The sequence below is a fragment of the Melospiza georgiana genome, chromosome 2 (genome assembly GCF_028018845.1).
Source record: "Melospiza georgiana isolate bMelGeo1 chromosome 2, bMelGeo1.pri, whole genome shotgun sequence".
In the NCBI taxonomy this organism is placed as follows: domain Eukaryota; kingdom Metazoa; phylum Chordata; class Aves; order Passeriformes; family Passerellidae; genus Melospiza; species Melospiza georgiana.
The window spans coordinates 23,105,398-23,127,237 of NC_080431.1; the positions used below are offsets into that span (position 1 = coordinate 23,105,398).

Genomic DNA, 21,840 nt, shown 5'->3' on the forward strand with positions numbered 1-21,840 from the left:
AGTGACACTGGTTGTCTATGTTACAGCTCAGGTGCAGCCTGCCCCTTCCATGCTGCACGTCTCATCCATGTTTTGCCAGCTCCTCACACGTCTCACTCATCTATAAATCCCTACACTCTATTTCCAAGAACTGGAAAGGTTTCTTGTTTCAAAGCAGGCAAGGACAAATTTGACTCATTTTTGTCCTTTAAATCAGGTTTTATTTTATTAATTCCCTGCTTATTCAGCCACCCCTTAGCTGATTCAGATGAGAAACTAACAAAGTTTTTAAAGGGGTTTGGGTGTGTGCATAGTTACAGAAACCAGGTTTATAGATTCCTGTCATAATAATAAAAATCCTGGCAGCATATTTTTGTACCTTTCCTCTAGAAATGAAGACAAACTCTAAAAAGGCACAGCTGCATGTCTGAGCCATAAATGACATAATAGAGGACCAGATTATCCCACAGATGTTTTCCCTGAACCATTTAATTGCCAGAGGCAATTTTTCCTTCCTGCCAGACACATGAGAGAAGAGTGAAGAGTAGCTGGTACTAGATCTGGCCCAGTGCCCTGCAGCCTGGCTTCTGGGTAAACCAAATTGTCCCTGCCCTGAGACTCTTGTGATCAATAAAGAGCTTGCTAATGGATCATGGATACTGATATTGAATGGATCACTGTGACCCTTGTTATATATACTACAGGTGGATGTCCTACACTTACCACAGGCACAAAATATTTCAGTAGTAGAGCTGTCAGGTTGCTCTAGATGGAGGCTGAAGAGCTAGCTGAGTGTAAATAAAGACCCAGGGAATTCAGGTGAAACTGTCCAGGTGTGGCAAAGGAGGTTTGTATAGAGAATAGGGGCAGGGAGTAAAGTTGGTCATGGTGGGAGTGCCTCAATTACTGTGATGCAGAAGAAGCAAACTAGTACATCCTTTATATTTCTGCCCCAGAAATAAGGGAATAGTAGCACAGGCCATTTGGAGATTACTGGTTTGTGAATCACCTTTAGTGCTTTTTGAATTTTTTAAAATGTCACTTGTTTTGAGCCACATCTGTTCTATTCTTCTTCCTGTCAATGCACTTTCCTTTTTCAACCTTCTTTACACTCAGTCATAATTGTGAACTTGAAGAGCCCCATGCATGAGCAGCTGTGACTTTGTGCAGCTGATTCTGTATGGGAAGTATCAACAGCGCAGCAAAAACTTAAAGAATCTCTCAGTGCCATGACACGGGACGAATTCCCCCGCTAAAAATGTAAAAGAGCTGCTGAAAGAGCACAACGGCATTTCACACCCTCAAAATCTGCCGTGGGGGAGAAGCGGGTCAGGATGGATTCTGCCGCGGGAGCTCTGCCATCCAGCGGCTGTTTCCTTACTGCTGCCCAGCTACAGCGGCTCGGAAACCACACCGCCCGCTAATTTGGGGCTGCCGACCTTTGTTGTTCCTGTGCAAGAGGGGATAACAACAGGGGCCTGGTGTAGTCTCTGCATATCCGAATGCTGAGCAGTTGCAGCTCTGGTCGTGTTATTGTTCCTGGATCTTTGCCTGCAAAAATGTTATTAAATCCAGAAGCCCATTTTCCCATTGTCAGCATGTTACTGCTTCCAAGAACTGAAGGGGAGCAGCCGTTTTCAGACAAGGCTCCTCCATGGCTCCTAGCAATGGGACTTAAAATTAAATTAAAAGCTATTTCATTTTTACAATTATAATTGTGTTTTTGCTGTAGAACAGAATCCCTGCTGTGTTTGGGAGGATGCACAAGTTGTTAGGTGTTTCTGTTTCTTGTAAGACCAGTGGGGGTGGGAAGAGCTCTGAGCCAGCTGTTCCAGAACACTGCCAGCAGATACAAAGCCCATTTGTCTCCAGGAAGTGCATTGAGAATGTGGGGAGACATCCTGCAGCAAACATGTCAGGTCTGTGATCTTTGTCTAATATTCTTGTAAATGATTCACTGTACCAAAGTCTGTATTCCATTAGATGAAATGTTCCTCTCAGTTGATGTTTGTGTGTTTTCCCTTCTGCAATGTTGTGTTAAGACAACAGATAAATGCAGATAAATTGCAAGTCAAACAATCTGCAAGTCAGATAAATTGTAATGGGTGTAATTGAAGGATGTTTCTGTTTGATTTTCTTGTAGCTATGGAAAAGCAAGCTGGAGCCAATAAATAGTGTAGGATTTCAATTGACTCTCATGTTTTTTTTTTTACTTTTAAAAAATTTTGGAATAGAAAACCTGCCTTTTTGAGATGCCTTCCTCCACTGGCCATGCAGGCAGCCCAAGTCACAAGCTTAGACCAGGACAGCTAAGTTTTAGGTAATTAGGGGAGATGAATTGGGCACAAAGCACCAGTTCATAAGGCACATGAGCTAGCATGACTAAGAGGGAATCCCCTCCAGAGCAGGCCATACACACCATGACTGCATCTGCTAGCACAAACACCTGCACTAGTATCAAAAGGATGCCATGGGTTTCAGTCAGGGATCTGAAAGCGTTTTAACAGCATGAGTCACACATTGCACTGGCCTGACATCTGCTTGTAAAGACTGCTCTGTGCTGGTTTCAGCTGAAACCAGCACGTGTTCTTAGGCTGTTCAGAGTGTTATGGGAACATACTGAATGTTGACACAACTGGTGCTTTGGGGACAACTGCGAAAGCAGATGGTGTGAGCTGTGTACTAATTCAGTTGTTCATTCCCCCCTTACACCCATGCACAGGCTCATGCCTCCTATGGATCCTGGTCTCTGACTGTCAGTCAGTGCCAAGCAAGCAGATATTTTCACAATCAATCAAATAAGACCCTACTTGGGCACATAAGTTTATGTTGAGAATAGGGTTGACTTTGAGATGACATTTAAGACCATCACAGAAAAAACAAAAGTCTTCTAGGTGCATCCAACCTCTGAACCTACTTTTCTCTCTCCACTGAGAGTTTCCCTGAAAATCAACTTCTGAACATTTCTCCACTATAGTCATAAATTCAAAGGAACTAAATCTGGGACTAATCCACACAAAGGCTTAGATTTAAAACAAGACTCACCTCACTTTCAATCTGCATGCTAGAGAAATGCCCTCTGAATCTGAAGAAAAAAGTCTTTTATATCATCCATGTATTGATTTCTAAGGTATCCTTCAGTAAAATTAGTTAAATCTATCTTTGTTTCACTCTAAACAGATTCAGAAGGATTCAAAATGTCAGCTCAGCCATAATGACCTTTAGAAAATCTGGGTTTGGATTCTAAAATGAAAGGCAAAGTCATGCATGTCATGTTGTAGAAGTTCCTGCCTTAGAGAAGACAGCAGAAGAACATGGAGAAATACCAGGCCAAGATGGTAAAAGCTGGCAATGGTGAGGGTCTTGCTCCAGCTGTGATTGATTGCTGGTGTGATCTTTCAAGGGCTGGGACAGAACTGAAGGACAGCCTGAGTGACCATGGGAATGCATTTGGCTTAACACAGGTATGGTCAACCTTCTTAAAAACATAAATCTCATTCTTCCTTTGAAGCAGAGTCAGTAGAGTGGCAGGAACCCTGTTGAAAGGCAACCCCCTAAGCCTTTTCAACCAAGTCTTTGGCCAGGCTAAAGCCCATGCTGACCAGGCTGTCAGCTCCCAGCACCAGGGAAGGACCTGGGTCAGCATCAGTGCATGAGCAGACTGCTTTTACACTGTGACACTGATGATTGCTTCCCAGCACTCCTGTGGGATTGAAGAGATTAATTGTTCTTATTTCACATTTAGATAATAAGTCTTTTTTTCAAAAAGCACCTTTTTAAACTGAGCATGCTGTAGGCTGCAATTACTACCATCAGGTTAATTATACTTTATGCACCACAGGGGACTCAGTTGTGGGGGATCTTGCTTAATTATTCATGCCTACATTTGTGCTTAGCTTGTTTGCCAAGTTGTAGCCTTATCTGTAAAATCCCTAAACATTTGCTGCATGCATGGGATCTGTTTTTCTAACAGCTCCAGCCCCCTCAGACTTTGTGCTTTACTACCTCATGGATTAAGGGGAGATCCCTATAGGAAATGGATTTTCCCACCCTTGATTCAGCTAGGGAGGAGAGGGGCAGTCACCTTGCACCTGGAAACAGTGAAGCAGCAGTAATCCTGCTTTCTGCATACTGTCACCTTTTCAACAGCATCTGTGCTGTTTTTTTAAGACTCTGACAGACAAGGAAGTAGGGCTGGCATTCCTCTTCTGTGTCCAAAGAGACCTCAGACATCTGCTGGCTTTGCCTGAGCCATGAGAAGTGCTTGTGTCCTCTCCATAGAGTAACAAAAGAGGTAAATCCTGAGACTGAGGACCAAAATGAACACCAGCAGCCTGTAAGCAACAAAGAGCTCTGGATAAGTAGTGGGGTATCTGGTGTGGTGATGTTGCTGTCTCACTTTCAGGCTGGCAACCGTACCATAACTTTGGAAAGCCATGGGACACTGAAGAGCACCTAGGACAAGACACAGAGATTTTATACAGGATGATAAATCCAGAAAAAATCTCCATCTTGGACAGAGGAACAGCACCTCAGAGGCTGAGTTTTGTCAGCTTTGAAACACTTCACATATATAAAGTCAAGCATGATAATGCTGTAAGCACTACAGAAAGCTAAACACATCCCAGTCCCTGTGTTCATGTGGAATAATATTCCTTAGTATGCACTAAAAGGAACAGAAGAATAAGATTAGCCTTCTAGCAGGTTTTTCTTGAAACCTGGCAAATACCATGACATTTTTCAGTTGCAAGGAGTAAGGGTGGGTGTCACAGACATCTTTTGTGAAAAATCCTTTCTTTAGGATTTTTCCCTCTTCTGGGAAGCTGAGGCCCCAGAAGGAGAATGTAAACAATGGTTATCTGCTGCTGTGGAATGCAACAGGTGCACCTGTGATTGGCCCATGTTCCAGGTTTACAATTAAGGGCCAGTCAAAGACCGAGTTCTCTCTGAGACAGAATCAGAGAGAGCTCCTTTGATTATTTCATTCCTTTTCTATTCTTAGCATAGCAGCTTCTGAACTTCCCTCTCTATTCCTCTTAGTATAGTCTTAATGTAATATATATAATAAAATAATAAATCCAGCCTTCTGATCATGGAGTCAAGATTCTCATCTATCTCTCTCACCCTGAGGAACCCTTGCAAGCCTGGCAATAGGCGGGCTCTACTCCTTTTCTCTCCATCCCATTTGTTTTATGGTTCTTTACCCATCTACAAAAAGTAACCTTTCCTGGTTGCCTATCCTGGCAACCCTGAAGTATTATTTACTGATGAAGTAGCACCTCTGTTTACATGTTTCTTTCACCTTCTTTCTGGGTGGGATCTCATCTTATAATGCAGGAGTTAACACTGTCCAGACCTACGACAAAATGGGTATTGGCAGAACACACAACTATGCCAATGATGGGGATGTCAGAGCCAGGTTTTATAGGAAAAATGGATATTGAGATCTCTGAGTGTTGATTAGAGGCCCTGATTGCATACTTTGCTTCTAATTTAAAACATTCTGAATTTCTCCTCCAGACACAATAAGAATGGGGCAGGACAAGCCAGGAACAAGAACAAACTTGCAATGGGGTTTTTTCCAGCTAAGGCTAAAAAAAACTTAAAAGATAACACAGCTAACAGTCCAAAATGTAACTTGCCTTTTGCCTTTAATTTTTATCTTTCATCATGAGAATATCCAGAGTTTTCATCTGTGCCTGCAGTTTCTCAAGCAGCAGATTAATGCTGCAAGCAAGTTTTAACACTACTTAACAAGATTTTACCCACCTTATGTTTTATCTGTCAATACATATGTCTAACAGCAGAACAAAACAGCAGTGCCAGCTCTGGAGAGAGGCTGAGCTGTCCCTGTCAGAGGCTTTCAACACCCACTGAGCAACCTCATCTGGCCTCAGTGCTGGCCCTGTGTTGAGCAGTAGGTTGGACTAGAGACCAGAAAGGTACTTTCCAATCTGAATTTTGCAATCATCCTAAGTCAGTCTGTTTGTTCTCTACACAAAAAGGGAACAAAAAGTTTCTTACCTGTGCTTCACAAAGATCTACATGGAGCATTACAAAGCTCTATTACTGAAAGGGTGTGGGCACACACTGTGTTTGTGCATGCTGCTGGTTCAGGTTTTAGGGTTTGAGAGCAAATCTATGCTCAAACAGAGAAGGTTTGGGATAGCAGACTAACTGTGGGAGAGTGGGGGCCCTTAGGGGAAATACCATTTCAGAAACACCCAAACATACACATATATTAAAAAGTTAAAAAAAAATTCTTTTTCATTGAATCTGTCGGCTTGTCAATTAAACATCTCTGTAAAGATCCCTTACAGCTGCATCTTACTCAGAAATAACAGCTACTATGTATTTTGCCTTCTCTCCATGTGGGAGCCTGCAGTGTCCATAGTTTATCAGACACTTCTTCAGCTGTGAACGGTATCAAGCCTTTTCATTAACACAGGCCCTCCGGGATACCCTGCAGCACTTCTGCAGGCTGCAAAGCCAGAGATCCACGCTCACATCCATACACAGAGCGCACAGAGCGTGTGGGATGGAGCTGGCAGAGCCCTCTGCTGGAAGCTCCCCAGGCTGCAGCGCCACGGACGTGAAACCCGAACGTGCCCGGCGAGGCTGACCCAGCCCGGCCCTGGTGCTCCGGGACACCGATCCAGCCACAAGTCTTATTATTTGCTACCCACAAGCAGCAAGATCCATTTGCCTAATTTTCTGTGTCCTAGTACTTGCACCATCTCTCTAAAGAACGCCTTGTGCCTTGGATGCACTACACATGTCCTTTAAAAGGGCTCAAACTCCAGCTTGTACCTCCCTGTGGGAATATGATCAACACCTTGCAGAGACTGCAGTCATAACACACTGCAGCACAAGATGCTGTGCAGATGCTGGAAGAAAGGCAGCAGGTGAAAAAAGCAACATTAATTTATTTGAAAAATGATTAATTTATCAGTAAAGTTATTAATTTATCAGTTCTCCCATGCTATTTTATTTCAGCTCAAATTCTCATGGCTGGCTTCAGCCTGGCCATAGGGGCCATTGCACTCCTCAGTGCCACTACCGCAGCCTGTTACTAATGATATTTTAAAAAAATCCTGTCACTAAGATTTTTCTCCTGAGAAGCTTCAGAAAAAAAATGTAAACAGTAACTATCTGATAGCTGTAGAATGTAGTCTAGAGATGATTTACCAACAGGTGCATCTTTGATTGGTCTCCTGTAAATTGTTTCTATTTGATGACCAATCACAAGTCCAGCTGTGTCAAGACTCTAGTCAGTCACAAGATTTTATTATTCATTCCTTTCTAACCTTCTGATGAAATCCTCTATTCTTTTAGTATAGTTTTAGTACTAATTTTCTTTTAATGTATATAATAAAATAATAAATCAAGCCTCTGACACATAGAATCAAGATAGTCATCTCTCCCCTCATCCTAAAAACCCTCAAACACCAGCACACCTATCTTTTTCCCTCTGCACAGTGCCTCCAGCTCTTATATCCCTGTCCCCTTTGAACTCCTACAGGTGTTTACTCTTCTCTGCAAGCAGGCAGAAAGAATAAACACTAATTCTCAGTGACTGCATCCCTCTGATGTTCTTACAACATGCAGTCATTAAGATTAACTCCTCTTCAGTGTGTCTAATGTGGGAATGGCTCATGGCGTGTTAAATTACAGAATTTATCCTGACTGGAATTCAAACTACTTTATCATTTGATACAGCAGCAGCTTGCTAACTTTGGCCACAGTTCTTAAAACTGTAAATAAAATTACACACACAATAGTATTTTATAAGCTTGCAGCCCATAAGTCTAACTCATATCAGAGGTTTTCTTCAGGGTCTCCACATTTCTAACGTCTGCCATTCTAGAAAAGGAAAAGCATTAACTTTCACATGGACTGCAGCTCTCAGGCTATTCTTATTAAACACTTAGGATCAGGGGATACATATGAACACAGCAGGTTTCCTGAAAGACAAATTAGAAAGCAATGAAGAGGTGAATAACTCCCAAATGGAGAGTTCACATGCTTTGTAAACTACAGAAGAAGCCAGAGGACAGACTGTTTGCTAGGGAACTGTCACAGACAGATTTTGGGGAAAAATCCTTTCTTTAGGATTTTTCCCTCTTCTGGGAAGCTGAGGCCCCAGAAAGAGAATATAAACAATGGTTATCTGCTGCTGTGGAATGCAACAGGTGCACCTGTGATTGGCCCGTGTTCCATGTTTACAATTAAGGGCCAGTCAAAGACCAAGCTCTCTCTGGGACAGAATCAGAGAGAGCTCCTTTGTTATTCATTCCTTTTCTATTCTTAGCATAGCAGCTTCTGAACTTCCCTCTCTATTCCTTTTAGTATAGTCTTAATGTATTACATATCATAAAATAATAAATCCAGCCTTCTAATCATGAAGTCAAGATTCTCGTCTATCTCTCTCACCCTGAGGAACCCTTGCAAGCCCGGTAACAGGGAACAAGCAGAGTGAGATCTGGATAACCATGGTAAATCAGTCTCCAATTCTCATGTGACAGCTAGACAGAGGGCTTTCAATTCCAATTCCAATTCCAATTGCCTCCTCTGTGCAGTGAAAGTCCTGCAGTATTCCTGTAAATCTTTCCTGCTAGCTGTGAAATGTCCTCACCATCATTAGCTAGAACTATTCTACTCACCTCTCTGCTTATTTGACTTTACCAATAAAGTCAAACTTTAATAAGAGAACTTACAGTTAGCCAAAAACTGCAGCAATCTAGCCACAAAATTAAAACACAAAGACAGAGAGCCTATAATTATTTAATATTTCAGGTAACTATTAACAACGTTGAATTTTGTATCTGTACACCTGCAATCCTTCTTTAAGCATCAATACCACCTTTGCCATTCATACCAGAGTAAGAATTTTTACTTTTCATACACAAACTCTCAACTGGGGATTTAAAATATTTATTTTATAAAATCTAAATCCACCCAGCACCCCTTATGCCTTAATTTTTTTCTGCTCCACAGGTTTCAGGCGCGTTTTAATGATCAGCTCTCCTCTGCTTGTCAGAAAGGTGCTGGACAATTCCTCTTCTGTTGGCAGCCCGTGGGGGAGCTTCAGTGGCTGAATCCTAAAGGCAAAAGAATTTGCTTAGTGAACTCCTGTGACTAGAAGGGAGTTACGTTAAATGTTCCAAATAAACAAATAAATAGTTAACAAACCTTATCAGATGTTTAACAACTTTCAGTCTGGAATTCACAGAAGGGATATTTTTGTGCAGTCTTGGCTGATGTGCCTACGTAAGGGATAAAACAAGTTTTACAAATGTGTTGCCAAATACCAAATCTTTGTTCACTGAACTTTGCACACTACCAGTACAAAAATAGACCACGTTTGCAAATGTAAGGTTTAGAGAAATGCCATTCATCAAGATCAGACATAAAAAATATGCAATCAAAACTTGATTCCAGTAAAAAAACAATTCCATATTTATTCCTACTTCACTATAAATGCATTTTCCTTCCAACTGCTAAAAATACCATAAATGTAAATACAAGAGTTTAGGGGCAAAACTGCTTTCTTCAGTTTTATCTTAAATTGATCAAGCACACATTTTTTCTCTGTAATATAACACTGACTAGACAAATCTTTGCATAATGTGCAGTTGGTCTGAAAAACTCAGATAAACACATCTTTGACACAAACTTTTAGAATCCTGAATTTGGAAGCCTTTTCACTGATAAATGAATTTTATTTGCCTTTCTACAATTTCTGAATAATATGACCTGCAGAGACCTGAATTCAAAGTATTTACAAACCTATTCCTATTATTTTAGAAGAATTCTCAGGGCAAAGTTCTCCTCAGGCAATGCAGCACAATACCATACAGAGATATTCTGAATTCCCACTAAAAGCACATTTGCCACAAACATTCCCCTCAGCTCTTAAACACATCATCACCTTCTCAGATTGCTTTATGGCTGCTATACATGTAATTCTGGTTTGTGCCTGCAAAATGGAGGTCTTTATAAAACCCACCAACTTAGTGCTACAGTTCTGACATACACAAGTACAAAAAACAACAATCATACTTTATCCAGCCCCAGATCACGGATTATCTTCTTTTCCCAATATGGGCGACCAATGACACTTTTTATTCTGGTGATAACATGGATTTTGTGGGGCTCCTCAGGGTTACCTCCATACTTTTCATGATCTTCAGGCCGTGGCTGAAATACCTAGAATAAAAAGTTCACAAAACCAGAGGTTTTATCTCTAAATATCCGGTCATCAGTACTGCAGTTCACTACTGCCCAAAACACACTTCAACCTTGGTAAAAATTCTTACATCTTTTTCTTTTCAGGCAGTCAAAGCACCAATAAAGTGACCTCATATTTAGCTTTTATAACACGAAGTCAAACACATTGCTATAATGGTTTGCTGACAAGTATAGTAACTCTAGAGTTTAGCCACAGAATGGCACAGAAATACACGGACAACACCCTGTACCAGCACAACACCTAATTCACATGCATTTTATCAGGGAGCCTGTGATCAGTCTCTGGATGGCAAGTTTTTCCACAGGCTTTAAGAATGCTTTTAGGGAAAAGAGTCAACTGGCACCAGACAAAATTAAAAATAAATAAAACTAAAACAAAAATAAACTGAAACTATAAATGTAAAAAATATAAAGTGCAAGTCAAGCACATACCGAGTCTGGAATATTGGACCTGGTAAAAAGACAACGAACCCACACCGGGGACGCCATCCTCTCCATGCTGTTCCCCAGCACCTGCAAGGAGAGGAGGGCATAACTTGTCTGCACTTTCCTTACAGCTATGAACACCTGCGAACAGATGACACAGCCACGAGTCCCAGCCCCACCTGGATCCCCCGCTGAATTCCCAGCGGGGCCCCGAGCAGGATCCCCAGCTGGATCCACCCCCACGAGATCCCCTTGGGTCCCTTTCCCGGAACCCCACCTGGATCCCCACTGTCCCGGAGGCTACAAATCCCCAGCTGGGTTCCCGTTCCCCCTGGATTCCCTCACACCCCCAACCCCACCCCAGGTCCTCACCTTCCCGGTGCCCACAAATCCAGGCCCTCACCTTCCCGGTGCCCACAAACCCCAGGCCCTCACCTTCCCGGTGCCCGCAAGCCCCAGGCCCGCCCGGCCCGCTGCCGCCGCCGCCATCGCCGTGCGCAGCCTTCGTCCCGGCCGGACACCGGTGCCGCGGCACTTCAGTTCCGGGCGGGCGGAAGGACAACGGTGCGGCACCTCCCCTCCGTCCCCCCGCCTAGTCCCCGCTCCCCGTCCCGTTCCCGTCGGGAGCCCTCTGGTTCGTGTCCCCGTCCCTGTCCATGTCGCGGGCGAGGAACGATGGCATTACCGCGCTGGAGCGGGCCGGGGCGGAAACGCTGAAGCGGGCGGTGCAGCTGGACGAGGCGTCCCGGTTCCAGGAGTCGCTGGTGTGTTACCAGGAGGGCATCGACCTCCTGCTGCAGGCGAGGAAAGGTACCGGGCGGGCGCCGCCGCCGGGCTCGGGGTGGCCCTGGCGACACGCGGGCAGTGCTGGAGCCCTGGCGGTCTCTTCCCGGGAGAGCCGGGCCGGGCAGGGCTCGGGAGGGCCGGCCCCTGTGCTCAGCTGGCCCGTGACTTTCTGTGATTCACAGCCACGACTGATGAGGCAAAAAAGCACCGCTACCAGCAGAAGATATCCGAGTACCTGACCAGAGCCGAGGAGATTAAAGAACACATTAAGAAACAAGGTACGAATACCTAAACTGGGGGGTACCGAGAGGAGGGAGCCAGGCCCTTCCTGGTGGTGCCAATCACCAGGACATGGGGCAGAAACTGATGCACGGGAAGTTCTGCCTGAGCATGAGGAAGAACTTCTTCACCGAGCACTGGAACAGATTGTTCAGAGAGTGTGGAGTTTCCCTCTCTGGAGATACTCAATGAAATAAATAGGGCAGGAGAACTTTCTCCTTTTTAATGCCTTTATTAAAAAACCAGCTCGGGTGGGAAGAACCGACGGGTCGCTCTCACGCCGCCGCTGCTTCCAGGAGTGGCACGGAGGAGGAGGAGGGATGGAAAAGTGCAGCTTTGTGTGCTGGTGTGTGGGCAGAGCTGGGGCTTCTGTCCTCATGAGAGCACCAGGAGATTCCCAGTTTTTCAATTTAACATTCGAGGTCCTCTGTCTTGCCAACGTCTTTTAGGTTAGGCTGAGGGGTAAAAAGGGACACTGGATTCTGTTCCTCACGTCTAGACATCACTTCGATCCCTCAATTCCGTGTTGGCTCGTTGTTTTTAGGGGTTTTTGCTAGGTTTGGTGAGGGGCTTCTCCATTTGCATGCCAACCCCAATGTCTCCTCCTCTTCACCATCCCGGGTGCCATCCTCCAGGAAGCAGCAGGGTGTTACTTAACAAAAAAGGGGAATTCCCAACCATCAACATCAGGAAGTTAACGAAAAAACAATAACAACAGGTGATTATAACAACAAACAGTTAGAACGCCACCCTGGCAGCAACTGGCTCAACCTGTCAACTCTGCAACCTGTTAAAAAAATGGGCAACTTTTCTACTCATAACACTCAAGAACTGTCTGGACACAATCCTGTGCTTTGTGCTCTGGATGACCCTGCTTGAGCAGGAGGTTGGACCAGATGTCCTGCTGTGGTCCCTTCCAGCCTGACCCATTCTGTGATTCCCTGAGCTGGGATGTACCCGAGGTACCTGTTTGCTTTTAAATGTCTGTTGTTACATGAATGTTTGATGCGCAAGGTGTTTAACATGAGAATTATGTCCTGACCTTTACTTAAACAGAGATTTACTTTCCTTTCAGATAGTAAATACCATAAGCAAATCAGGATAGAAGAAAATGCAACAGGTTTTGGCTATGAAAAGCTTTTCCACGAGTACCTCACTGAGAATGTTTCTGAAGTTTGGGTGGAGGACCCGTACATTCGCCAGGTTCATCAGGCAAGTAGATATTTGATGTAACTCATACAGATGTAGCCACTAGAGTAATTCCAAGCTACTAAATTAAATAAAACTTTTTCAGTTGTATAACTTTCTACGATTCTGCGAGATGCTAGTTAAGGGGCCGTGCAAGGTGAAAACAATCCACCTCCTCACTTCCTATGATGAGGTAAGTGTCTAGATTTTGAGTTCTATTCTCTGTACTCAGATGATGCCACATGCAAAACAAGATATAAAAATACAGACTTGTTTCTAGATAGTTGAACATAAGTAATTTTGTAAGTCCAGAGTTTTCTGGTTAACAAATTCTGAGTAAGCAGAATCTTAAATTGAAATTTCTCTGAAAGTTTTGTTGTGGAAAATGTCATAAAAACCAAAGCATCTGTTGAGACAGGGTTTTTTTTGCTCTTCCAACAGCTGTATTTGTTATTTTATAGGCTTTCATGAGCTGAAATCTCTCAAACTACCACTGCACTTATTTAAACTATTACTGCACTTACTTTGGCTCAAATAGTACATATCAAGTTTCAAAGAGCTGAGAGTGAGCTCATCCTCCACATTCTTCAGCAAATATACCTGTAGACTGTCTGCTTTTTATCCTGTCTTTGAAACTGTAAATCTGCCTTCATCCAAGTTACTTTCTTTTGGTTTACTTTGATACTGAAAATGTTTTGAGTTGAAAGGTGTATAAGTTTAAGAAGTGGTGACCAGAAATAGAATATATAGTTAAAAAAATTAAAATGAAACCCCATCACATTATTTTTACTTTTGATAGGGTAGTGGGAGGAGTCAACAGATGAGTGCCTTGGAAGAAATAAAACAGTCATTGAGAAATTATGGAGTAACACTGAATATTAACTTTTCGTCCTCAATACATGATCGAGAAATCAGGTGGGTGATATAAACAATGACCAAATGGCAATTGTTTGAACTCAAAACTATTTAACCCTAAAAGTTAAATAGTTAACTTTTGAGATAATTATGGCTGTAGTTAACAAAATAAAAGGCACTGGCCCTCACTGGATGAAATCAGCCCTCTGTAGTTCTATATTTTTTAATTGTGAATAGTTGTCTCTATACAGAATGGTGTCTTCTGTGGTTCACACAGGTGTAGGTGACACTAGGAAATAATTGTGATTGAAACAAGGAGCTTGTGCATCATGTGGATGTAACCTTTTTATTGTGCATTTTTCAAACAGATTCAACAATGGGTGGATGATTAAGATAGGAAGGGGTCTTGATTATTTTAAGAAACCAAAGGTAAGGATGCTTTGACTTCTTTAATTAAGTTAAAATGAGCTCTTCATGGTGAGTATATGCTCTCCATGTCAATTCTGTTCATTTCTGCAGGGTCTTTTCAGCATTGGATACTGTGACTTTGACTTGAGACCTTGTCGTGAAACAACAGTGGATGTCATTCTTACTAAACACACAAAGAAAACGTGATCAGAAATGACTGCTTTTAATAAGTGTTTTCATAAGCATAAAAATGTAACACTGAAACATGCTGCTTGAGTCCAGCTGGTTGCCCACAGAAGCAACTCTTCTAAGTACTTAGTGCAGCACAGCTTTTAAAATTTATATGTTTTAGAATGTTTGAGACTTTCCAGTCTGAGGAAACAAAACTGCATGATTCCTTCATTGTACTTCTTCTGTAATCTTAATTACCAACCATGTCTAAATTTTATCTTGATTTCATAACAGACCCTCAATAATGTCTTTCAGAAGCCTCTATACTGTCATTTCTATTTTTACTGTTGATTTTTTCTTGAGCCTGTTTTGGATTTTATATCTTTAACTGACCACCTAACAGTCATTGGAAGCTGGGCTCCCACATGTCCCCTTTTATAAGCATTCTTATTTATTTCCTTTAATTCCTGTATTCTAGTCATGACTATTATTTTGCAGGGTTTTTGTCAGTCCTGTAATACTTTATTTCCCAGACTTTACTAGTAATCCCAATTTTCACATTCCAATTTCCAAGCCCTTTGCCTATGGATGTGGTAGTGTTCAGTACACAGTCATTTTAGGGTTGTCTTATGTGTCTCTGCATAATGGATTTTGGACTGGGAAGGCTGCAAACAGCTGTAATCTCTTCCCTGGCACCCCTGTGTGTTCTTTTATTCCATGATACATGACCAAATACCTGATATCCATCCTTTGCATTAAGTGTGGAAAGGATGTGTGATCCTCTCAGTCTTACTCTCTGTCTCTAAAGCCCAATGACTGGCTTTTCATGCCACTCTCAACTGCAGTAAGTATTTTGCTACCTCTAAGGGAGTCCCCTAAAAAAGAAAATTTAAGTTTTTTCAGAAGTTGGGTACCCTGAGTATCTCAGTTGGTCAGAGAATGGTGTGAATAATGCCAAGGTCATGGGTTTTATCCCTGTAAGGGCCATTCATTTAAGAGCTGGACTTGATCCTTGTGGGTTCCTCAAAATATAACAAGTCCCTCAACTCAAAATATTCTGCAATTCTTAGCAATATGCTATATTTAGAATAAAGACAAAGTCTTCCCTTGTCATTCCTTCAGCCTTTGGAAACCAGAAGGAATTACCAGAGGTGCTGCCTTTTTTTTTTTTTTCCTTATACAAGAGTTCTTTGTTAGCAAGAATCTGCCTAAGTCCTACAATCTGACATAAAAAACAGGCAGCGGCCTCTTTTTCAGGTCCCATCAAAATGTTTTCAGCCTCAGGACGGACACGTGCCTTACACTTTCTGCCTTGTAATATAATGGGCCTTTATATTCTAGTAGCATGTTTATTGCTAGAACTTTTTTTGTTTCCTGTATTTATTTTTCTTGATGGTTGGTGTATTCCATTATCTTTTTTCCCCCTTAATGTACTTTATTATTTCATCTTCTGTCGTCTAATGCTGCTATTCTTTTCCTCTTGTTTCTAATAACAAATCTATTCCACAGCAATCAATAGGAAATGGAGCTGGTCTTTGCCTTGTTTTCTGGGTCACAATTAGCCAGTGGTCTGCCTTCTTTATCCTTTCTCATAATAATGTTTCAGCTTTGCAGTGTTGCCTCAGCAAAATTAATAATATATGTGCCACAGAGCTGTGTGCTATTAGTCATTCCCCCAAACATTCCATAGGAGCTTCCTGGTTTGCTGCTGTGATATGAAGTTTCTAGTCACTTGTGAATTTTATTCAGTTGTGTCTAATATATGCCTATTTTTAATGGGAATAAATGTTATTTTTTATTATTTGTAGCTTCAGTCATCTGTTTGGTTTCTTCACAATATCATGAAATTCAAGCAAGCTGTGTAATGCCTCAGAGATCCAGCCACATTCTGGAGAAGTCTCACTGTAAATACAGTAATTTCCCATATGTGAAGCTTTGTGTCTTTTAACCTAGTATGGCAATTTCAAACATAGAGAATCACAGAATTAACTAGGCTGGAGAAGACCTTTGAGATCATCCAGTCCAACTTGTGACCTAGCATCGCCTTGTCACCTAGAGCATGGCACTGAGTGCCACATCCTGTCTTCTTAAACACCTCCAGAGAAGGTGACTCCACCCCCTCCCTGGGCAGCCATTCCAATGCCCAATCACTCTTTCTGTGAACAGTTATTTCCTAATGCCCAGCCTAAACTTCCCCTGGTGCTGCTTGAGGTTGTGTCCTCTTGCCCTGTCACTGGTTACCTGGGAGAAGAGCCTGAACCTCACCTGGCCACAGCCTCCCTTCAGGTATCTGTTCTGACCTAATCAAAATTGCATTACACTTCTTCTTCAACAACAGTGAAATACATCTTGAGCCTTTTTCCATAATTTTACTATATATAGAGCTATTATTTAACAATAAAACTGTCACATTATTGCCTTTTATGGGAAAATCTGCTAGGTGGTAACATAAGGAAACTCTCCTAGATCTGTATTTGCATTTTCAAGTGTTTGGCTTTGATAGCAGTACCCATGGCAGCAGGGACTCCCAGCTTTGTGCCAGGCACAGGAACAGAGGAGGCACGTGTGGCCTCCCAGTTAGCCTCTTCTGTCCACATCACACAACCCCCACACTGAACTTGCTATTTTCCCCTGCTCTTACACGTGCATGGACAGAAGCCCTGACCCAGGCTGCACCTACCCAGCAGTGAGCTGAGCTCCCTGCAGTGCTTGTACAGCAGAGGCACAGCACTCTGCAAGAAGGGACTCTGAATCAGAAACCAGGGAACATCCCTCTCCACACACCTCAGGGGCTGTGACACAGCCTTTGGGCCACTGTCCACAAGGAGCAGGATGCAGCCTGGGGCATCCAGTGCAGCAGCACACCACCAGTTTTACACCTACCCATTCCATCTGTGTCAGCCATTTGTACCTTCTCTGCTACAGGGCCAGTTTGGGATGTCCCCACCATTTTCCCGGGTTCAAGCAGCAACCATGTCTTGTCAGCAGTGGTTTCAATCCTACAGTTTAGGAACAGCAGGTGCATGCAGTGTGAAATTTAATTGTAATATTAAATAAAAGGACAAGATTGAACAGTTTGTTTTCTACAAGCTGAATTTTTCTCTTACTAGTGATTGTTTTAGTTTTGTTTTCAATACATTAAATAAAAAAGCAGCAGAAATTTAACTTACATTTTCAAAATGCAAGTCACATTAATCTTATCATATTCTCACACAGTAGACTCCACCTGCTGTGCAACTCATCATCCTGTGGACACACTCTTAGCAATGTTGTCACTAGTGCAGTGATTTCGTTTGGGCAAAACTTACTGCCAGTAAGACTCTTGACCAGTTCACTGTACAGTCCTGGTGGCAGCCACTGCTCTGGCAGATCAATGTTACAGACTTCAATCCTTCCATGCTTTACATCCATATTTACTTTAACGTCAAGAACAGAATCTTTATAGACCATGTTAAGACATGTGCTGATGCTGAACTTTGGTGTCTTTCCATACACCCATTCCCAGGTTTGTAGTTCTTTAGTTTTGTCACTAATTCCAGGAAGCAGAATCTCATCAGCTGGATTTATTAAGGTGATATGGTGATCTATCTGGTGCTGCATAGCATATTCTTTAGCAATGGCATCCAGGAGCATCTCAGAAGTTAAACTAGGATCCTCTTCTAAGAGATTTTTCACCAAGGCAGGCACACTAGGAGTGGCATTGCTCTTTAACCCTTTAAAAGGACTTTTTAGCACAGAAGATAAAACAAACTTATCTGCATTACAGAGTAAGGTACAGTGGTGATAAGCACTTGTCCTTCCCAGCTTAGCAGCAGTGCCTGAGATTTTGTATTGCCTGTCTAGCAAGATGTCATACCTGTCAGTGACATGTACATCTAACTGGGGTCGCAAGGCTTTCAGAGCCTTCACAACAAGCTTCAGGTTTTCCATTCGTTCATATTTTTTTCTGGTTGTAAAGAAAGTCAAATTGATATTGCCTAAGTCATGGTAAACTGTTCCTCCTCCACTTCTTCTCCTGGCTAGTTTTATATTTTTTTGCCTCAACAGCCTGAGGTTGCATTCCTGCCAGGGATTCTGATGTCTGCCTATTACCACGGCAGGGGAATTTCTCCAAAGGAAAAGGACCTGTTGCTTCTCTAAATCCATGTGGTCATGGATCCAATCTTCCACAGCTAGATTTTGGTAAACATCATTAGAAACAGACTGGATAATGAGGCCTCCACCAGCTGTGCTCCAGAAGCAAGCTTTTGGAGTCCTGAGGACGCAGGGCAGCCAAAGGCAGTTCTTTACCGACTGGAGCACCATGTTTTTAATAACTGCACAGTGCACAGAAGGAATGCCTGCTCTGCTAATGCTGAATGCGGCAGGAGCACAGCCGCCCCCTGTGACAGAGCTGAAAGGCGGGTGGCGGGCATGAGACACTCATGCTCTGCCCACAGCAGCACGCCAGCTCCCAGGCACGGCGCTCCCCCGCTGATGCCGCTCACACCCGGCGGGAGCCTCGCAGGACGTCGGGGGTGTCACAGCAGCTGCTCCTCGCACTCCCTGGTGCCTGAAAGACCAAAGGAAAAAGCGGAGTGTAATGTGTATTATCTCCTCACTCAACGCAGCCTTGCTAATTGGATTTCACTTTGCGTAGTCCAGCTTTGTTAAGGTTTTCTGCCTTCTTTTCCACGGCGTTCCCGGCGCAGCATGCCCTCAGCCCCCGACGCCGCGTCTCCGCCCGTACAGCCCCGCCGGGCGCCCTGCGCTACTCACGGCGGGGAGCGGAGCGGCTCCAGCGCCCGTCCGTGCTCCCGGGGACTCCTTGGAACCGGCGGCACGGGGAGCGCCTTCCGCTTCCCGGGTGAGAGGTGCTGGGGGCGGGCGCTGCGCCTGCCGTGCGCCGGGGAGGGCTGGGGGCGGTGGCGGTGGCCGGGAGAGCCGGGGGCTGCGGCGGTGAGGGCTGAGGGCCGGCTGCGAGCGCGGCCTGGTGCTCGGTGAGCGCCGGGGTCCCGCCTGTCCCAGCGCAGCCACGGCACCGGGCGGGGGATGGAGCTGGGGAGAGCGGGAATGACCAGATCACAGAACCACCGAGCCGGTCGGGTTGGAAGGGACCACAGCGGGACATGTGGTCCAGCCTCCTGCTCAAGCAGGGTCATCGCAGAGCACATGGCGCAGGATTGTGTCCAGACAGTTCTTGAATATTCCCAGTAAGGGAAACTTCACACCCTCTCTGCGAAACCTGTTCCAGTGCTCGGTCACCTGCGCAGGAAAGGTCTTCCTCATGTTCAGGTAGAGCTTCCTATGCAGCAATTTCTGGCTGTTGTTTCTCATCCTATTGTTTGGCACCTCCAAGAAGAGCCCGACTTCATCCTCTTCACACCTTTGCTACTTTTGGGCATTTCCCACAATATTTACAGGGCAACAAGAGGCCAGTGTACAATGCATAAATTGGATGATTTTTCTTGCAAGACCCAGATGGGCAGTTCCTTTCTGCAGGATATTCTGGATGCTAGAAGCTTTTATGAGTTCACAAGGAGACAGAGTTACTGCAATTGCAGAGACTTGTGAAATATACTCTCTATGGTGCTCATGAAGATACAGAAGTTAAATGTCAATAGCATAATTCATTAACAAGCTGGAAAGTGATCAAAGACTAGACGTATTGCCTGCAGCAGACTGTCTTCAGATTTGCATTTAAGCCATTCTTAAAGTCTGCCTGACCTTAGCTATAATTCTTCATCAGAAGCTATTGTCTGTGCTTAAGCTTACACCGTGGGAGAATGTTCAGTGCTAGGTGAAGTTTTTTATGCACAGTAGTATCCCTATGGGCAAATATGTGCTGTATTTCTCTTGTTCATGGATGTGTATTTCTAAAAGGTACATTACATACCTTTGTCTTCCACTCTGTCTTAAAAGAACTGTGTGGGTGTAATAGGGCAAGTAAGAAACCATCACAACATGTGTGCTGGTGGTGGTTAGTGAGAGAAACTGACTCTAAAAGGAGCTTGATGAGATGTGTGTGCCAGGACCTTTAAAGTTGTACTGCCACATTAAAAAAAAAAAAAAAAATTTAAAGCAATTTTAAGTGGACAGAGCTTTTTGCTGAATTAGACTGGTAATCATTTTGCAGTGGGGTGAGCTATTCTGTAATGCACAGGTTAAAAAAGTTAAAAAGCATGTGGAGTTTGTCCATAAAAATGTGCTGGAAATCAATGTTGAAGGCAGTTGACAAAATGCAAACACAAAGCTGTGCATTCTAGCACTGGTCAGAAGTATGGAAATGTCTTGTGAGACAACTGATGTTACTAAAACCCCCAAAAATGTGGGACCACTTGTCTCCATTTTGGCACTTGATTCTTGAACGTTTGCAGTGTGTCATTTTGCCACAGGGTGTCCCTAAAACCTACCAAGAGATGTTGCAGTCTATGTTTTTCTACTCAAAAACTGTTTTCATAATTAGAACTATAATTTTCTAAAAAACGTAAAGTGAACAGAATACTGGGTGGACAGATAAAAATGTCATGGGTCTGTTTCTGATAAGCTGAAGGATGAAATACACACGCAACAATAAATGCCTTCCTATTGTTGAAGACAAATCCAGCAAGATAGAAATATTCTTAGAATAAGCAAAAAGTATGAATTTGTAAATGCACACCATGATTTATTTGTATTGTCAGAATATAGAAATATTCTGACAATCAGCAAAAAGTATGAATTTGTAAATGCACACCATGATTTATTTATCTCTTCTGAACTGGGCTTTTAAGTTTTTTTAAGTCCCAACTACTATTGTATAAATCACATATCTGTAAAATACACCAAATATTATTTTCACTTTTGAAAACAATCCTGTATAGGAATTTAATTTCTTTTTTGATCAACGAAGCATTGTTTGATATTCAAAAAGCAATGCAACTGCTCTGCACAACGTTAACTGGCATTAAGATATGAAAAATAATTCACCCCATGTCCCTCAGAGGATACCTTAGACATACCAGAATAAAATCAATTAAAAATAAATTGAATAAATCCTAAAATGAATTTTCATTAGGAATAATTTTGTTAAAGTTGTGAAAACATAAGATTTATCTCTTTTGGAGATAAATGTGATAATACAGAGCCTCCACTTCCACCGTGCCAAAATTTGAAAGTAAGATTTACAAGAAATCTAGGATGAGGAAAGGGAAAAGAAAAATACTTGTTTCTCTAGCTCTGTGTCTGGAAATTAAAATCTCCCAATTTCTTTTCTGGCTTTAGGTGGGGATTTTATTTCAGAGGTGTTTCTCACTCCTGATGTCTGAAAAGGCGAGCTGTATCCATGAGTGCTTAATAGTGGCTGCTTGCCAAAGAACCCTGTAACTCACCCTGCACTGTCTCCTGAATATAAAACCTGTGCTAGTGGCCAGCAGGAAAGAGAGGACATTTTGTCTGGTTTCTCTGCTTGACTTTGGAACTACCTAAAGCAGCCTCTTACAAGGGCTGTTTGTATCCTTGCCATGAGCAGGCAATAGG

The 21,840-nt window shown here is 43.0% G+C and overlaps 4 protein-coding genes across 6 annotated transcripts; 2 read left to right on the forward strand and 2 right to left on the reverse strand.

Moving 5' to 3' along the window:
• Positions 1 to 1,738: 1,738 nt before the first annotated feature.
• LOC131096245 (lysozyme g-like) lies at positions 1,739 to 5,423 on the forward strand. Its single transcript, XM_058044566.1, is given in 7 exon segments — positions 1,739 to 1,898; positions 2,573 to 2,649; positions 3,276 to 3,443; positions 4,261 to 4,273; positions 4,385 to 4,472; positions 4,474 to 4,515; positions 5,291 to 5,423. Coding segments are annotated over 7 exon segments (681 nt in total).
• A 3,474-nt stretch (positions 5,424 to 8,897) lies between these two features.
• MRPL30 (mitochondrial ribosomal protein L30) lies at positions 8,898 to 11,532 on the reverse strand. Of its 3 annotated transcripts, none has more exons than XM_058018925.1 (5): positions 11,342 to 11,532; positions 10,663 to 10,743; positions 10,042 to 10,188; positions 9,172 to 9,245; positions 8,898 to 9,080 (listed from the first exon to the last, which is right to left on the reverse strand). In XM_058018925.1, the coding sequence occupies exons 2-5, from the start codon at positions 10,726 to 10,728 to the stop codon at positions 8,948 to 8,950; spliced, it is 420 nt and encodes a 139-aa protein (XP_057874908.1). In that variant the 5' UTR covers positions 10,729 to 10,743; positions 11,342 to 11,532; the 3' UTR covers positions 8,898 to 8,947. The 3 variants fall into 3 exon arrangements, with proteins under 3 accessions (XP_057874908.1, XP_057874907.1, XP_057874909.1); XM_058018924.1 differs by lacking the exon at positions 11,342 to 11,532 and adding an exon at positions 11,092 to 11,164; XM_058018926.1 differs by lacking the exon at positions 11,342 to 11,532 and adding an exon at positions 11,029 to 11,047.
• MITD1 (microtubule interacting and trafficking domain containing 1) lies at positions 11,241 to 16,150 on the forward strand. The gene is made up of 7 exons (XM_058018923.1): positions 11,241 to 11,466; positions 11,625 to 11,720; positions 12,797 to 12,933; positions 13,016 to 13,102; positions 13,709 to 13,824; positions 14,133 to 14,193; positions 14,284 to 16,150. Exons 1-7 carry the CDS (start codon positions 11,313 to 11,315, stop codon positions 14,377 to 14,379), a joined length of 747 nt encoding a protein of 248 aa, XP_057874906.1. The 5' UTR covers positions 11,241 to 11,312; the 3' UTR covers positions 14,380 to 16,150.
• Positions 16,151 to 17,418: 1,268 nt separating this feature from the next.
• Positions 17,419 to 19,174, reverse strand: LIPT1 (lipoyltransferase 1). The gene is made up of 2 exons (XM_058018247.1): positions 19,102 to 19,174; positions 17,419 to 18,895 (listed from the first exon to the last, which is right to left on the reverse strand). The coding sequence occupies exon 2, from the start codon at positions 18,646 to 18,648 to the stop codon at positions 17,530 to 17,532; it is 1,119 nt and encodes a 372-aa protein (XP_057874230.1). The 5' UTR covers positions 18,649 to 18,895; positions 19,102 to 19,174; the 3' UTR covers positions 17,419 to 17,529.
• Between the last annotated feature and the right edge of the window lie 2,666 nt (positions 19,175 to 21,840).

Excerpts from the sequence above, each read along its gene's own strand:
- LIPT1 (XM_058018247.1), bottom strand. The coding sequence starts at position 18,648 with ATGGTGCTCCAGTCGGTAAAGAACTGCCTTTGGCTGCCCTGCGTCCTC.
- MITD1 (XM_058018923.1), top strand. The coding sequence starts at position 11,313 with ATGTCGCGGGCGAGGAACGATGGCATTACCGCGCTGGAGCGGGCCGGG. Across the intron at positions 11,467-11,624 it reads CCTGCTGCAGGCGAGGAAAG|CCACGACTGATGAGGCAAAA; the intron begins GTACCGGGCGGG and ends TGTGATTCACAG. Across the intron at positions 13,103-13,708 it reads TCCTCACTTCCTATGATGAG|GGTAGTGGGAGGAGTCAACA; the intron begins GTAAGTGTCTAG and ends TACTTTTGATAG.
- MRPL30 (XM_058018924.1), bottom strand. The coding sequence starts at position 11,145 with ATGGCGGCGGCGGCAGCGGGCCGGGCGGGCCTGGGGCTTGCGGGCACC. Across the intron at positions 9,246-10,041 it reads GTGATCTGGGGCTGGATAAA|GCACATCAGCCAAGACTGCA; the intron begins GTATGATTGTTG and ends TCCCTTACGTAG. Across the intron at positions 9,081-9,171 it reads GTTGTTAAACATCTGATAAG|GATTCAGCCACTGAAGCTCC; the intron begins GTTTGTTAACTA and ends TTTTGCCTTTAG.